The 16247-nt window shown below is 47.6% G+C and overlaps 1 protein-coding gene across 1 annotated transcript in view; it reads left to right on the forward strand.

Annotated features, from left to right (window-relative positions):
* LOC135900103 (transmembrane channel-like protein 1) overlaps positions 1-16247 on the forward strand; it is a 122729-nt gene that overhangs the window by 93519 nt on the left and 12963 nt on the right. Inside the window, exon 20 of the mRNA XM_065429550.1 lies at positions 5322-5516. Within this exon, the coding sequence (XP_065285622.1) occupies positions 5322-5516 (195 nt within the window). The remainder of the gene's footprint in view (positions 1-5321; positions 5517-16247) is intronic.

A 16247-nucleotide genomic window follows, 5' to 3' on the forward strand; every position in this document is an offset into this window, starting at 1 on the left:
GAGTTCTTACCATCCTATGGTCGCTGCAGCGTACCTTGCCGAGCACGTCTTCATCTTGTATGATACCAGGGTTCGCGCAGAGTATGAAGTCGGTTTCATTTCTAGTCTCACCATTCGGGCTCCTCCACGTCCACTTTCGACTAACCCGCTTGCGGAAAAAGGTATTCATTATCCGCATATTATTCTGTTCTGCAAACTCTACTAATAATTCTCCTCTGCTATTCCTAAGCCTATGCCATATTCCCCCACTGACTTGTCTCCAGCCTGCTTCTTGCCTACCCTGGCATTGAAGTCTCCCATCAGTATAGTGTATTTTGTTTTGACTTTACCCATCGCCGATTCTACGTCTTCATAAAAGCTTTCGACTTCCTGGTCATCATGACTGCATGTAGGGGCATAGACTTGTACCACCTTCAATTTGTACCTCTTATTAAGTTTCACAAGACATGCCACCCTCTCGTTAATGCTATATAATTCCTGTATGTTACCAGCTATTTCCTTATTAATCAGGAATCCAACTCCTAGTTCTCGTCTCTCCGCTAAGCCCCGGTAACACAGTACATGCCCGCCTTTTAGCACTGTATATGCTTCTTTTGTCCTCCTAACCTCACTGAGCCCTATTATATCCCATTTACTACCCTCTAATTCCTCCAATAACACTGCTAGATTCGCCTCATTAGATAGCGTTCTAACGTTAAACGTTGCCAGGATCAGATCCCAATGGCGGCCTGTCCGGAGCCAGGTATTCTTAGCACCCTCTGCAGCGTCACAGATCTGACCGCCGCCGTGGTCAGTTGCTTCGCGGCTGCTGGGGACTGAGGGCCGGGGTTTGGTTGTTGTATTAATATAGGAGGTTGTGGCCAAGTACTGCACCAGGGTGGCCAATCCTGCTCTGGTGAGAGAGTGCGTTACCGGTTCTGGTCACCGGGATCAGGCCGCACTCCAGGCCTGTTTGTGCAATTTTCTCAACACACGGTTTTTTTTGTATTTTCCGGTGGAGAATTGCGCGGCACCGGGATTTGAATCACGCTCCTCTTGCACTGGAGACGGATACTCTACCGTCCCGGAGCAGTTAAATTAAAAATTAAATTATGTGGTTTTACGTGACAAAACCACTTTCTGATTATGCACGCCGTAGTGGGGGACTCCGAAAATTTCGACCACCTGGGGTTCTTTAACGTGCACCTAATTCTAAGTACACGGGTGTTTTCGCGTTTCGCCCCCATCGAAATGCGGCCGCCGTGGCCGGGGTCCGATCCCGCGACCTCGTGCTCAGCAGTCTAACACCATAACCACTGAGCAACCACGGCGGGTCCCGCAGGAGTTGTATGCCTCATTTAACCTACAGTGGTGCCCTATTTGATCAGTCAAGGTGGACCAATCTGAGCTCGGTTATACCGCATGGATGGCACTCGGCTAGAGAACCTGGTATTTATGATCTGCACATGTGTGGCCACACATAATTGAGGATATATAATTTTTTTAGGAGGGTTTCCGTACAGTGATAAAATGAAGGAAAAGACATAAAAAAAGGGGCATAATTTCTTGGAAAAATGGCCGCCAGAGGAGCAGCGTGAACTCGAGCGGCTTTAGAGACTAGGAAAACTGCCTTAAAATATTTAGACTTGAGGGGAAGCTTCGTTAACAAACTATAACACGGCAATCAGCACTCGAATATAATTATAACCCTAATAATAATTGTAAATATTCATCTCATCTATAGGATCTAATGCGCGCGCTGATGCTTTTTCTCTGCGTGTAGTAGTTAAGAGAGTCCGTTCGCAGCACTAATTTAAGTTAAGAGAGCCAGTTTAAGGGCTTGCAGCGCCGTGGTTTTAAAGCGCAACCGTGGTAGAGAAACGGAAGGCGATATAAGCATGCGTGGCCATGATACGCACACGACAAACTGCCTTACAATATTTAGACTTGAGGGGAAGCTTCGTTAACAAACTATAACACGGCAATCAGCACTCGAATCTAATTATAACTCTAATAATAATTGTAAATATTGATCTCATCTATAGGATCTAAAGCGCGCGCTGTTGCTTTGTCTCTGCGTGTAGTAGTTAAGAGAGCCAGTTTAAGGGCGGAGAAGAGGGAAGGAAAGGAAAGTCTCTGAAGCAAACTTGCAGCGCCGTGGTTTTAAAGCGCAACCGTGGTAGAGAAACGGAAGGTGATATAAGCGTGTGTGGCCATGATACGCACATGACAAACTGCCTTAAAATATTTAGACTTGAGGGAAAGCTTCGTTAACAAACTATAACACGGCAATCAGCACTCGAATACGACGAGAGAAATTATTGAGACGTGGAAAATTCCCTTGAAATAAATCTGGTTTGCGAAACAAATGTTTGTATGTATTGAACCTCTTAAAAGATGAGGGGGGAAATATGCGCTCACCGAGAGGGCATCGTCAGCACGAGACCACCACCAGGCACCTTATAGAGATGTGGAGAGCTTCGCGGCCGGAACGAAGCGTCCCCTCTCCGCCGGCCAAGAGTGGAAAACGCGCTGTCCGATCGCTCAAGGTAGCGTGGGCATAGTATAGCTCTAGCGTCTAGGAAAAGCTTAAACAGGTGCGAGGGCGGCACGCATAGCGTGGGAAGCTAGCCGCCAGAATAGCTATCTCAAGTACTGCTGCTGCCGAGGGCGAAATACCTTCGTGTAATTATAATAACCCTACTAGGACTTCTTTAAAAAAAAGGAAACGGCTCAGAAGGCTATACTACGGGAGCTATGACTGATACTTTTCTATATATATGTATTCATCCCATCTATGGGATCGCATGCGCGCGCTGTTGCTTTGTCTTCTTCCATATTGTTCTAAATTATTTATTTGATCTTTTTTAATTCTGAAACTTCGCTTCGTGCCGCAAAATTTTCCACATGCTCCATGCGATTTTTAATTACTGTGATTTCACTGTTGTGATCTGACAGCTTTTTCAGAACTTCGTCATATTTATGTGACATATGTATGCACTGACTTTTGTACACCTATGACTGCGTTTTTCAGTTCCAGAAGAGACTCTACTTTTTCTGTTAGAGGCAGCAATGCATTCAGTATTGTGTTAATGTCTGACATCTCTCTTGCTATATCCTGCTCATTGGGTGCTGGATTACGGGCAGAAGTTACGCCAACGCGCAGAGTAGCTTGCGAGCATGTTTTGCATTCCCATTCAGGCAGAGGGCCATCCGCTTTCTTCCTTTTTTATAAGTTTTCGCTGCCATCGGGTATTTTGCCGGCCGAGACCGGTAAACGTTGCGTGGAGGGCACTTTTGACCGGCGATCGCACAGCGTTGCCTAGGCAGTTCAGGTGACTTGTGATGCCTTCTGTACCGTTGGCATCGTCCTCACATTACCGTGCCACACCACTGCTAGGTCACCTGTGCCCTGGGCTATTCTTAGCCGCTTGATGTCATATTATATCCTGCACCGCGCACACCCCCAGGGCTTCCAGCGTCCACACTAATATGATTTCTGTTTTCTTATTAGCCAATTCCACAAGTTGCTTTTCTGGCACGTATCAAAACGTACATAAAATGCACAAGTGATGCCAATCTTCGGTTTTATACCTCTATACGTTGTCTGCAGTAATCGTTTATAAATAGCAAGCATAATTTGAGATCAGCATTTTGCAACAAAATTACGTGATGATGATGATGATTGGAGTTTATTGGCACAAAGCCCAGAAGTGGACAAAGAGCGCCAAGAAAATTACGTGAATTGCAGTATTTATTTGAGAGCTCATTCTAATTACTCGAACGCATTTCTTATTATACCTCAAGTCGTCCCACGCTATGCCAAGTTCAGCTTGCTACCCGAATTCTGCTATATGTGTCAACTGCTTTAAAACTTGTTGAACTAGTTGCTGAGGCTTTGTACGGAAGAGACACAGAGATCTGGTGGGAAACCTACATTAACTTCTGACGTAGTAAAAGCCCTCGATAAACTCAGAACTACGTATCAAAAAGATCAATACGATATTTTTTGTGCCATCGGAACAACGTAAAAGAAAGTGAATCTGAAAGCGACACTGAAGGCAAATGTTAAGTCAACGTGGACTGTTAAAACACTGTTACTGAAATCTCGTAGCCTTTGTTCTGTGGAAAAAAAAAAAACTTTGTTCTAGGGAAAAGCTTGTCTAAAGGGCCCGCACACCTTCCGATGAATTTAAATGCCCGCCCCTGAGCGGGGAGTGGTGACGTCAGGGCCCTTTACTTCCGTCAGTGAGTATACCGGCGCCCGGCAGACGGCGCTACTGTTCCTTGCGGAAAACGCAAACGCGCCGCCATAGAGAAACCTAGTAAAAACAAAGCGTTGTTTTCGCATCTACAGCTGCTCTTGGTCAAGTGGCGTTGAGTGTTCTGGTATCTCGCGACATCATAGGAACGTGGCATTCTCTGCTACTGGCACTTTGTGTGAGTGTCGCGAGCCAGTAAAACCATCGCAGCACTACGCGATAACGAAAACAGTGAAACGCGAAAGCACGGGCGGCGCAGAATCGAGCGAAAACGAAACCTTTTGACCCCCGCGTTGTTGTCACGGGTGACATCAATGACTGCTCTTTTCTAAAGATCGAATAGAAATGGACAAGTAGCATTTTCTTTCGTCTGATAATGCAATGCGATGGTCTTTTTATTACGAGAGGTTGAGTACTGGTGACCGAATTATATTGAGGAGTTGCTAGGTCATCAGGCTAGAACTTGAATGTCCCGGGTAAATGTCGAATCGTATCCTGCATTTACCTCAACTTCTCGATTACTAAAGCTCTGTTCGCGATAATATTGACGCCCTAGACGTTCTCGAGCATTAATTTATCACTTTAGCTTGACTTAATATTTGCCTTTCTCTCCCTTTAAAGACTTCTTTTTGTCCCTTTAAAGACTTCTTTCCTCGCCTTACTGGTTCCAACTAAATATTTTCATTACAGCGCCGGCTCGATTTCTTCCATTTAGTGGACAATAATCTGTGTAGATTTGCACATGAACTCACACCAGAACTTTATCTGAACCTCTTTCCAACTTTATGCACTCGTTTTAGATCTATTCGTATGTTTTGCCGACCTGTTCCTCAACTTATTATTATTATTATTATTATTATTATTATTATTATTATTATTATTATTATTATTATTATTATTTCCAAGTGAGTACCTATGATCAGTATAATAAAAATGATATAGGTTCATCGTTTATCGTCGTCTCATTTTAAAAAATCTGCAGTTACTCGTGTCATGTTTCCATTCTTTTAGTTATTTTTTTTTTCGCTTTTCTCGCACTCTCATCGTAATCTTAATTGAGATGTGTTTGTTTTCCCACAGTTGTGGTACCGAAGGTTGAGTCGAATATCGAGCGAACAGCCGAGATACTGAACAAGTGGAACACGGCTCGCCGCATGACGTCCACTTTCCCCGCCAAGCTGAAGGCAGCTGCCTTGCTCTCAGCGGCCGCCGATCGTGAACGCGGTTCAGACAGTCCCACCAAGAAGCCGAGCGGTTCTGACACTCCATCCAGTGGTGAGTGACGCTGCAGTAATCTTGCGCTGTCTTCTAAGGTGTTTTCCTTTAGGGCGGATGACTGGCTCCTAAAGAAGAATGAAGAAAAAAAAAGACGCGCTGCTATTTAGTGCTCGCACACCTGTAGCAGACAGCGACCGGAAGAATTTGCGACGGTTGTGCAATGTGGATGCATCTTAAGCTCCATGAGTGTGCACCGCCTCGATGTGCTGCCACACACACTCACGAAAATCGTAGATGCTTGTACCGTGCAATAGTACAGTGTTTGGAGTGTTAATGTGCATGTAATATATCCACGGGGTAGTCATATCTGTCAAATCGGAACTTTTTTCTCATTGTACCATTCGTATGTGAAACATTCCATAAGTGATATCTTGCGTCCTTTTTTCTATCAACCAATATTTTAAATGTAAATTGTCAGTAAAGGTATAAGAACCCAAGCTATAAATCAAAACGGTCGATACGCATGTATACAGCCGAATTGAAGAATCCCACGCTTATAAATTAAACCGCATAAAGTCGGCAAAAAATTTAATGCAGCCGCTTCGGCGTGCGGTGCATTTCAGAAAACGCAACTGCTGCGTGATTCCGCGATGAACAAGTAGAAAGGATACCGAGGGCCCGATTTATATGAGCCATATCATAAGCAGCCAACAGTCAAAGACACGAAGGACAACATAGGAGAAATTACTTGCGCTTATTATTTGAATTAAACGAATGATAAATTAATGAAAATTCAAGTGGATTGGTAACAGCATTGCACGCGCATGCGAAGACGTGCGTTCGCGCCCCACCTGCGGCCGGTTTTTCGATCCATTTTAATTTCTATTTATTTTTAATTTCTTCAATTCAAATGATAAGTACAAGTAATTTCCTCTATGCTGTCCTTCATGTCTTTGACTGTTGGCTTCTTATGAAGTGATTCCGCAATGGAACACCAAGCGTAAGTATTTGAAGCACGCGCTGTGGCCGCAGCACTTTGTGTCGCGAACTGAACGACTCCACAAAAATTACAAATTAACGGCTTAGGACTAGCGTCGACAAATGCGACTGGTAATTGGTAGTCTTGGGAGGAGGACAGCGTACCTAAGGCTATGCCTTGCGCTAGGACGTGGTCACCAATTCCGACGTTGATGAGAGGAATGCTGATGGAGTAAAGCGTTGGTTCGGAGTAAGCGTTGGTTAGCGCCTGCCGCGTTGGTGTCTCTTCTTGGTTTTTGTAGATTCTGCGCTTAAACAGTATTAAGTATGGTGAAGTAGTTGGCCATAGTGATGACGGTGTGCGGAAGAGTAGCGTGATGGGCAAGGAGGACGTCAGCGAAAGAAAGGAGAAGGCAGGCGATGGTTTGTGGGTTGAGTCGAATGTGCTCGGCGGAGCACTTTGCTGGGAACTTCCTCGAGAGGGTCAGGAGAAGGTAAATCGAGCTGAACAAGTGCAGCAGAGGAGTCGATAAGTGCAGAGTGAGCGGATAGAAAATCAAGGCAGAGGACATCGTCATGGGGACATTCTTGAAGAGCACTAAGCAAAACAGATGTCTGACGGCCAGTGACACCAACGCTGGCGGCACACATTCCTATTGTGGCCAATTTTCTTCCGTCGTCGACTAGTAAAACACGGGGCACCGCAGGGGTGAGGGCTTCAGCGAGCCGCCTACGAAGCTGGTCGCTCATTACAGAGATATTCACGCCGGTATTAATCAGAGCAGTAAAGGGACACTATCCAAGTAAACATCAAGTAAATTCTTATCCATCGGTAAGGTCAGTAAGGTAATTGCAGTTCGGGTCGTTGTAGCAGCATCACACCCTCAGAGCTGCACCCGTCACTTTCCCGTAGGGCGCCAATACATCGGGGACGGAGAACAGTGAAAAGTGGGCGAGGGGGCAGGGGAGGTCATGGTGAGGGCGAACGACTCTGCCGTGTAGATGAGGACGCCTGAGCACAGTTGTATGACAAATATCAGTCTGCAAATGTTAGTCTTAGAAAGTGCGGCAGTGACGTGAAATGTCGCCAACACGTCGGTACTTGACCAAGGAGGCCGGTCATCGGATGTTCGCCATTCCGCTTGCGAAAAGGCCGAGAGGAGTACTGGCGTCGCCAAGAAGGGCTCGTAGGCTAAAGGCATAGGTGTCCGACGGATTAAAGGACAGCCATATTGAATTCCAAGGTACGCCAAGTGTTCGCGCACGAGAGCCTGCATAAGGGAAATCGTCGGTCGAGAATCGTTAGAATAGGCCTGGAAGCCAACTGGTGCCGCGGCTTCGATCTTTCGGCGAGCGATACTAACGAGGCTCAAGGCCGTTGGCGGCTGATGCACAGAGTGAAGGTCTTCGCATGATGAAGTAGCAGCCGTATTTGGAAGACGCGTGAACTGGTGTGCGATGCGAGGGCTTTTCGCTTCTTCGGAGCGTCGGCATTCATTAATGATGTCGGCGATGGTGGGAAAGTTCTTATACACAAGAAGATCATCCGCTATGCCCTTCAGTACGTGGTTCACTTTGTCTTCGTCTGACATGCGCTCGTCAACCTAGCGTCCAAAAGCGAGAACGTCCTGGATGTATTTCCCACATCTGGACGCGGGACCCAAGTTCCTTTTGCGTTGCTCGCTGTCGGCCAAAAGGCCTGCCGTAAAACTCGTAGAGCCTTTGCTTGAATTGATACCAGCTTGTCAGTTCTTCCCCGTGGTTTCGAAACTAGACCTGTGCCGTGCTTTTCAGGTAGAAAATTCTGTTTGCCAGCATAATGGTCTGCGCCACCTGTTATGGGCGCTGACGTGGTCGTACATTTGGAGCCAGTCGTCGACGTTAATATTGTCGGTCCCGGAAAACATTCATGGGTCGTTGGTTGGGACAATATGGCTGTCGGCGTCGTGGTAGTGGTCTCTTATCGGCATGGAGGCTTTTTTCTGCACCGGCTCCATCTGTCGTCATGTTAGTGGCCAGGCTTTGTCCGCTCCGGAGCTCCGTTGTACACAGGAGTGCCCCGCGCCTCCACCATAAATGTTACGGAGGGAAGAAGCAAGACGGGAAATGCAAAAAACCGAAGCTTGTTTTGCCTCTTCGACTTTCCCAGTGCTGCTGCTGCTGCTGCTGCTGCTGCTGCTGCTGTCTGGCACACCACGTCGTAGGGTGGTTCAGAGCGTGTGTATACTAGGGTGCCTGAATGGTTTCGCCCTCACCGCCTCTCGTCAGAGTGGCGGCGAGGGAGAAACCATTCAAGGCACCCTAGTGTATACATTAGATGAGCGAGGCAGGGAGGAAAGGCAACGCGAGAAACTGGTTTGGACCTTTGCACCACGTCGACTGTGCACTATACCCTCTGGAGCTCCCTGGCCGTCGCCACATTAGCCTCTTGACAGCTGTAATTATCGGTGACCACACTCAAAACCATTGCAGAAATTGCAGCGATTATATTTCGACTAACGTGCAAGTCCAGAGAGAATAAAGGGGGTTAATCGAGGGGCCCGATTTTTATTCGTCATATGAGAAGCCAACAAACAAAGACACCAAGGAAAACATAGGGGAAATTTCTTGTACTTATTAATTGACTTACAGAAAATGATAAATTAATGGCAATGAAAGTGGATGAAAAAACAACTTGCCACAAGATGGGGACGTGTAATGCGAAGACGGGGGATCGTTCCCCACCTGCGGCAAATTGTTTGTTCATACTGACACGCGCACTTATCTTTATCGGGCGACCAGGTTTCGCCGCCTAACAAATGTTATCGCACAGCGCGGGACGCCCCTGCATGCATCCGAAGTTTCTGGAAAGTTATCGATGCTTCTATCCGGTTGTCTGTTGTCGCCGAACCTTGTGCTATCAGATTTCATCGCGTGACGCGAATGGTGTAAAACTGTGGAAGGCACGCGGGTCCCAACGATTAGTCTGGAACATTCGACGACTATTGTATAAAAGCCGACGCGCTTGACCCGCTGATCAGATTTTCGCCGATCGCCGACTGTGTTCGCCGCTATCGTTGTGCTATAAGTGCAGCCTGTTTTGTGGGCACAGGTCCGCCCAATAAAATTTAGTTTTGTCGTTCACAGTGGTGCTACTGTGTTCTTCAACGTCACCACTACGTGACATTTGGTGGAGGTGCTTGTGCGTTCAAGTTGGTTTACGGCAGGAACCCGACGACGACGCTCGACGCCATGCTGCCCCACGTCACTGACGAAGAGAATGTTGACGTCGCTGGCTATCTCCAGCGCGCCGAAGAAGCCCGACAGCTCGCCCGCCTACGGATCACGAACCAACAGAGGACCGACAGCCGACACTACAACCTCCGACGACGCTTCGTCGAGTACCAGCCCGGCGACCGTGTTTGTGTTTGGACCCCGATACGCCGACGAGGACTGAGTGAGAAACTATTGCGCTGCTATTTCGGACCCTACAAGGTCATTCGACGTATTGGCGCACTGGATTATGAGGTCGTGCCAGACGGAATTTCGCATTCACAGCGGCGCCGCGCACGATCTGAAGTGGTCCACGTGGTGCGTCTGAAACCCTTTTACGCACGCTGACGAACTTCCTTATTTTGTTGTTTTGTTTGCTACGGGTGTTTTCTTTATTACTCTCGTTTGTATGCAGCATCGGGTCGATGCTTTTTAAGAGGGGGGTATTGACACGCGTACTTATCTTTATCGGGCGACCAGGTTTCGCCGCCTAACAAATATTATCGCACAGCGCGGGACGCGCCTGCATGCATCCGAAGTTTCTGGAAAGTTATCGATGCTTCTATCCGGTTGTCTGTTGTCGCCGAACCTTGTGCTATCAGATTTCATCGCGTGACGCGAATGGTGTAAAACTTTGTGGAAGGCACGCGGGTCCCAACGATTAGTCTGGAACATTCGACGACTGTTGTATAAAAGCCGATGCGCTTGACCCGCTGATTAGATTTTCGACGATCGCCGACCGTGTTCGCCGCTATCGTTGTGCTATAAGTGTAGCCTGTTTTTGAGGGCACAGGTGCGCCCAATAAAATTTAGTTTTGTCGTTCACAGTGGTGCTACTGCGTTCTTCAACGTCACCACTACGTGACAATACATATTCATTGCCATTAATTTATCATTTTCTGTAATTCAATTAGTAAGTACAAGTAATTATCCCTATGTTTTTCTTGGTGTCTTTGTTGGCTTCTCATCATAAGTCCAGAGAGAAGCTAGATGGTATCATAGAAAGCAGAGGGGGAGAGGAGGCAGAAAATAGGTATAACCAGACTCCTTTGGTAGAACCAACGCATTCGCGAAACAAGTGAATAACAGTTTTGTCACTCCTTGTTCTCAGTTCCCAAACAAGGGGGAGGGGGGGAAGAAACACGTGACGTGAGAAAGCAAGAAAATACTACTACTACAGACACGGTGGCAGTTTCGGGCAAATGGGATAAATTTAAGTTCAATGCACGGTACGGTACGTTTGTGCTATTTCTGAAAAATAAGCACCATGCAAGTTTGTCAAGCTGACAACTTACGCAAGACGTGCAGAAGCAGATCCGCGTTAAAGCGCACCGTGAGGTATAGGCGGCACTACGGAAGCGGTCACACGTCAAATCAACGCTTCTTTGCCCACCGCGGTAGCTCTGCGGCAATGTCATCTCTCGAGGTCGCGGTTTTGATTCCAACCGCGGCAGCCGCATTCCAATGGGGGCGAAATAAAAAGCGCTCGGGCACTTACATTTAGGGACACGTTAAAGAACACCATGGTGTCAGAATTAATCCGGAGTCCGCCACTCTGGCGTGCCTCATAATATGATTGTGGTTTTGGTACGTACAGCTCCAGAATACAACTTAAGTTTAATACTTCTGCCACGATGCGATGTGCCACTTGAAGCAATGAATATGCTGAACCCTCTCAGATGTTATGAAGCATGGAGCACAATAACGCCTCAAGCAAACACCTCCCCCGATGCGTCCTGTGTACTATGCAGACAAACAGCAGTGGTGCACGCAAGGTAACGTTTAACATCATCTAGCCACTCTCGTGCTGGACTAAACATTGAAGAAATTAAGCTTTAGCCGTCAACATTACCAATAATTATCGTCAGTCAAAGCAAACAGCACAAAAAGCTTCACTTACAGCGATTCCCACGGTGCGTGGGATCCGCATAATTTTTTACAGTATGTATGCAATTCACAGCAGGCCAGTCACTGAAGCGTCGTCTTCTTCAGTCCTAAGCTCGTTCTTCTCTTCCTCAATGTTGTGCAGATCAGTGTAACATATTATCCGAAATAAGTAAAAAAGCATCAGCAGGCATCAAGACTTTCTTTCGTAGGTGCTTAACATTTCGCCGTGGTAAATACTTTGCAGAGAGAGGCTCTAGCTAAAACAAGGGAACTTTTTCCCACATAGCATTATCAGTACTTCACCCAATGTGGAATGCTTCCTAAAACATGTTTCCGTAGGATTGCGATACCACTGCCAATTATTTATACACTAAGAAAATACATTTGAAGATATAATTAAGAGAGAGAGAGATAAGATAATGCAGAGAAAGGCAGGGAGGTTAACCAGAGCTAGTTCCGGTTGGCTACCCTGCGCAGGGGGAAGGGTTAAGGGGGATAAAAAGAGAAACAGAGCGGAAGACGGAGATAGAAAGAAAGAGAGACAAGCACGAACAAAGCGCGTACGGTAAAGAGCGGTAGGGGGCGGCATTCTTAGAGTCTGTCGTGAAGCCCCGTAGACCGCAGGAACCTTAATAACGCGAGTAAGGCCTTCAACGTGGATGTTATTTCGGAGCATTGACCTAAAGCTTTTAGTTCTGATAGTGGATGATTGTCCAACTTGTCCAGTACTCTGCACATCACTTGTCTCTGAGCACTATAACGCGGGCAGACACAGATAATATGTGCGAGCGTCTCGTCGATGTTGCATGTGTCACACGTGGGCCTGTTGGCCATTCCAATGAGGAAAGCATAGGCGTTTGTAAAGGCAACGCCTAGCCACAGACGGTAGAGCATGGTCTGTTCACGTCGTGGTAACCCAGGCGGGAGGTGCATCCGTATGTCCCGAGACAACGAACGCAACCGACACATGGTGAAAGCATTCGAGTCCCACAGAGGAAAAGTACATTCCCGGGACATCAATCGCAGCCCAGCCGCGGCGTCTGTTCGCGAAAGCGGAATGAAGACTCGTTGACCACTTTCATGCGCAGATCGGGCGGATTCGTCGGCGTGGTCATTCCCGCTGCTGTTACAATGTCCTGGAAGCCACTGAAAGATTATGTTACGTCCCTTTTCATGGCTTTGATGATATATGTGGCGAATTTCTGAGGCCAGTTGTTCATTGGGTCCGTGGCGCATTGGGCTTCGTATGCACTGAAGGGCTGCCTTGGAGTCACTTAAGACTGTTCATTGTTGCGGTGGCTTCTGCTTAATGAAATCAAGTGCAGCACGAAGCGCCGCGAGTTCTGCACCCGTCGACGTGGTCACACATGAAGTTCTTAATTTTATTTCCTCAGATTTTGCCGGGATGATGACTGCAGCAGCAGAGCTGTTCAGTTTTACTGAACCATCTGTGTATACATGTTGCCGGAATCTGTGCACGTTGTGAATGTGCTCGAAGGTTGCTTGTTTCAAAGCTTACAGTGGCGCTCCAGCTTTCTTTATGATTTCTGGAATTGTCAGTTGCACTTGCGGCCGGTGCAGACACCACAATGGATCTGATAATCGTGTAGCTGGCGTAAATTCTGATGGCAAGTAGGACTGATGTCTTACAATAGTTTTGGCAAAAGTTGAAAGTGGCCTTTTTGCTGGCAAGCAAGCAAGATGGTGGGAGGGAACCCGAGTCACGTGTCGGATGTGTGCTCTCAGGACATCTGTATCCGTGTAGATGGTCAAAGGAGCGTCTCTGGCTATGGCCACTGTCGCAATCGATGACGTAGTTTTGGGGAGACCGAGACAAGTCCTGAGTGCTTGGGCTTGCACGCTCTGGAGCTTGCGGATATTCGTAGTGCAAGTATTTCCTAGTACAGGTAAGCTGTACCGCGGGAAGCCCAAAAACAGTCCTTTATACAGTTGCAACATTGACGGCACTGTTGCGCCCCATGACTTCCCGCCGAGAAACGCAAGAAGGTCCACAATGGCGGCCAAACGCTTTGTCATGTACGAGATGTGAGGGCTCCAAGACAAGTCTCTATCAATGATGACGCCAAGAAATCGGCGCGTTCGTCTATATCGTATAATTTGGTCATTAATCCGCAAAGCATACGGGGCCATCGCTTTGCGAGTAAAAGCAACGAGTGCACATTTCTCAGCGAAAAGCTGCAGGCCTTGTCTTCTAAGGTATGTTGACACAGCCATGGAGGCTTTCTGAAGTCGTGCGCGGACTTGGACCCGTGTCACGCCTGAAGCCCATATGCAAATGTCGTCTGCATATACAGAGAGCTGAACGGTTTGCGGTAACGAATCAGCGAGACCAACGAGCACCAGGTTGAAAAGGGTAGGGCTGACTCCGCCTTGCGGTACACCACGACTGGTATAGCTAGGCGGCGTGTGTCCGTCTTCAGTCAAAATAAAAAAAAGATCTGCCATTCAAATAGTTGCCTATCCAGCGAAAGGTGTGTCCACCAATCCCTACAGCTTCTAAGGCGGCCAGAATTGCATGATGGTCTACATTGTCGTACGCACCTTTAATATCAAGGAATAGGGCCGCAGTGATTCGTTTCAGATGTTTCTGGTGTTGCACGTATGTCACAAGATTGATAACGCTATTTTTTGACGAGCGGCCGTGCCGAAAACCAGCCATTACCTCTGGATAGACGTTGTAAAATTCCAAGTACCATTCTAACCGTGTAAGGATCATTCTCTGCATTACCTTGCCGACACAGCTGGCCAGTGCTATTGGACGGTAAGATGACAATTCCAACGGGGATTTGCCAGCCTTGAGGAGTGGAACAAGCCGACTGGATTTCCACGTTGTAGGGACCAGGCCGTCACGCCATGATGCGTTGTACAGGCCAAGAAGGGCATCTCTGGCCTCTTGACCAAGGTTCGCAAGCGCAGAGTATATGATGCCATCGTGTCCTGGTGACGAAGGTCACCTGCACCCAGCAAGTGCGGCCTCCAGTTCTTCGATGGAGAAAAGGAGCGTCCATACGAGGATCTCTGGAGCAAGGGGGGACAATGGGAATAGGTGCGCAAGGTGAATACGTGAGCGCTGGACCCGCGATCCTTGCGCAGTAATCTTCGGCTACCTCGACTTCTCGGCGTCCTTGATGTAGGGCTAGAGACTTAAATGGACGACGCTGTTGAGGAGCTGTTCGTAGTCCACGGATTGTTCTCCAGACAAGCGACAGAGGTTTACGCGGGTCGAGAGACTCACAAAGCGATTTCCAGCGTTGATTTTGCAGTACAGCAAGGCGACGCTGAATTTTGTTTTGAATGCATCTGGCCTCTCAAGGTCGTAGAACGATTTGGTCCGTCTGTACCGTCGCTCCGCTCGCCGCCGGATTGCACGGATGCTCTGTATTTCCGAATCAAAATCTGTGCATTTCTCTAATGGGCGAAATGAACGCATAGCATCCTGCATAGCCTTGACGATCTCAAATTCTAGTGTCGACGAAATGCCTTTGTGGCATGCGTCTTCCATAAGTGATTTAAACACGGGCCAATCTATTGTTTGTTTAAAATTTGATGAAACGAATTTGGTGAGTCTTTTTATCTTTAGGTAGGTAGGAATGTGGTCGCTTCCATGGGTTTCTATATCTGCGAACCAATGGACGCAGCAAGTGAGGCATCGCGAAACAAAAGCTAAGTCTAAACAACTGCTGTACTTCCGGCCGCGCAGAAACGTGGGACTGCCATCATTCAGATAACAAAGTTCATGGTCGCAAGCAAAGGACACGAGGTTTTTTTCTTTCGAATTTGTCTTGTTGCTTCCCCAAAGTGAATGATGCGCGTTGAATTCCCCAACAACAATCCATGGACCAGGTGTCGCATCTATAATGTCACTCAGTCTCTGCCTGTCGAAACGACTTGATGGAGAAAGGTAAGCGCTCACTAAAGTGAATGCAAGTTTTTGTTTTTTCACTGTCAAACACACATACAGATTACTGTCATGTGGCCGCAGTGGATGAACAACGTAAGTCAGTTCACACCGTGTGTAGACGATCACTTTGCTAATGTCATTACAAGTCGATGACACATGAGATTCATAGCCTGAGATCCGGACGGGTTTCTGTAGCTTCGGTTCACAGACGACAACAATGGGGAGTCGATTGGGGCAAACGTAATGGCGAAAATCAACGCGGGATTTCAGGCCACGGGCATTCCATTGCGTAATAGATGCTTCTTTGACTTGTCTGATGAACGGCTGACGCGGTAGAGCCATTGTGCTTGCTACTCGATGCTCGCAAGAACCGGATCCAGGCCGTCCAGCACTTGTAGTGCACCTCGAGCCGATGGCGTCTGCATGTCATTTATCAACACGCGAATGACTTTCATTAGAGATTTTATTATGGCGACTACTTGCTTGTCTTGACCTCGCACGTGATCTGTGCCCTCATCGGTGCGTCGGTAGTCCACCATCGACCTTTCTTGGGCTGGAGGACTTAATGTCGGAAGTGCAGGCCAGTCGTTTGCAGTAGAGGTATTCACTGCGTCTCCAGACATCGTGTTGTTAGTGTGGGTAAGCGCCTTTGGAGCACTAGCATCAGGAAGTAGCGCCTGTCTTGCGACGGTATCACTATATCTAGTAGACGAGGACCGTCTACGGTGACGGAGGACACTACGCCGTCG

This window comes from Dermacentor albipictus, chromosome 1 (assembly GCF_038994185.2).
Source record: "Dermacentor albipictus isolate Rhodes 1998 colony chromosome 1, USDA_Dalb.pri_finalv2, whole genome shotgun sequence".
Classification (NCBI taxonomy): domain Eukaryota; kingdom Metazoa; phylum Arthropoda; class Arachnida; order Ixodida; family Ixodidae; genus Dermacentor; species Dermacentor albipictus.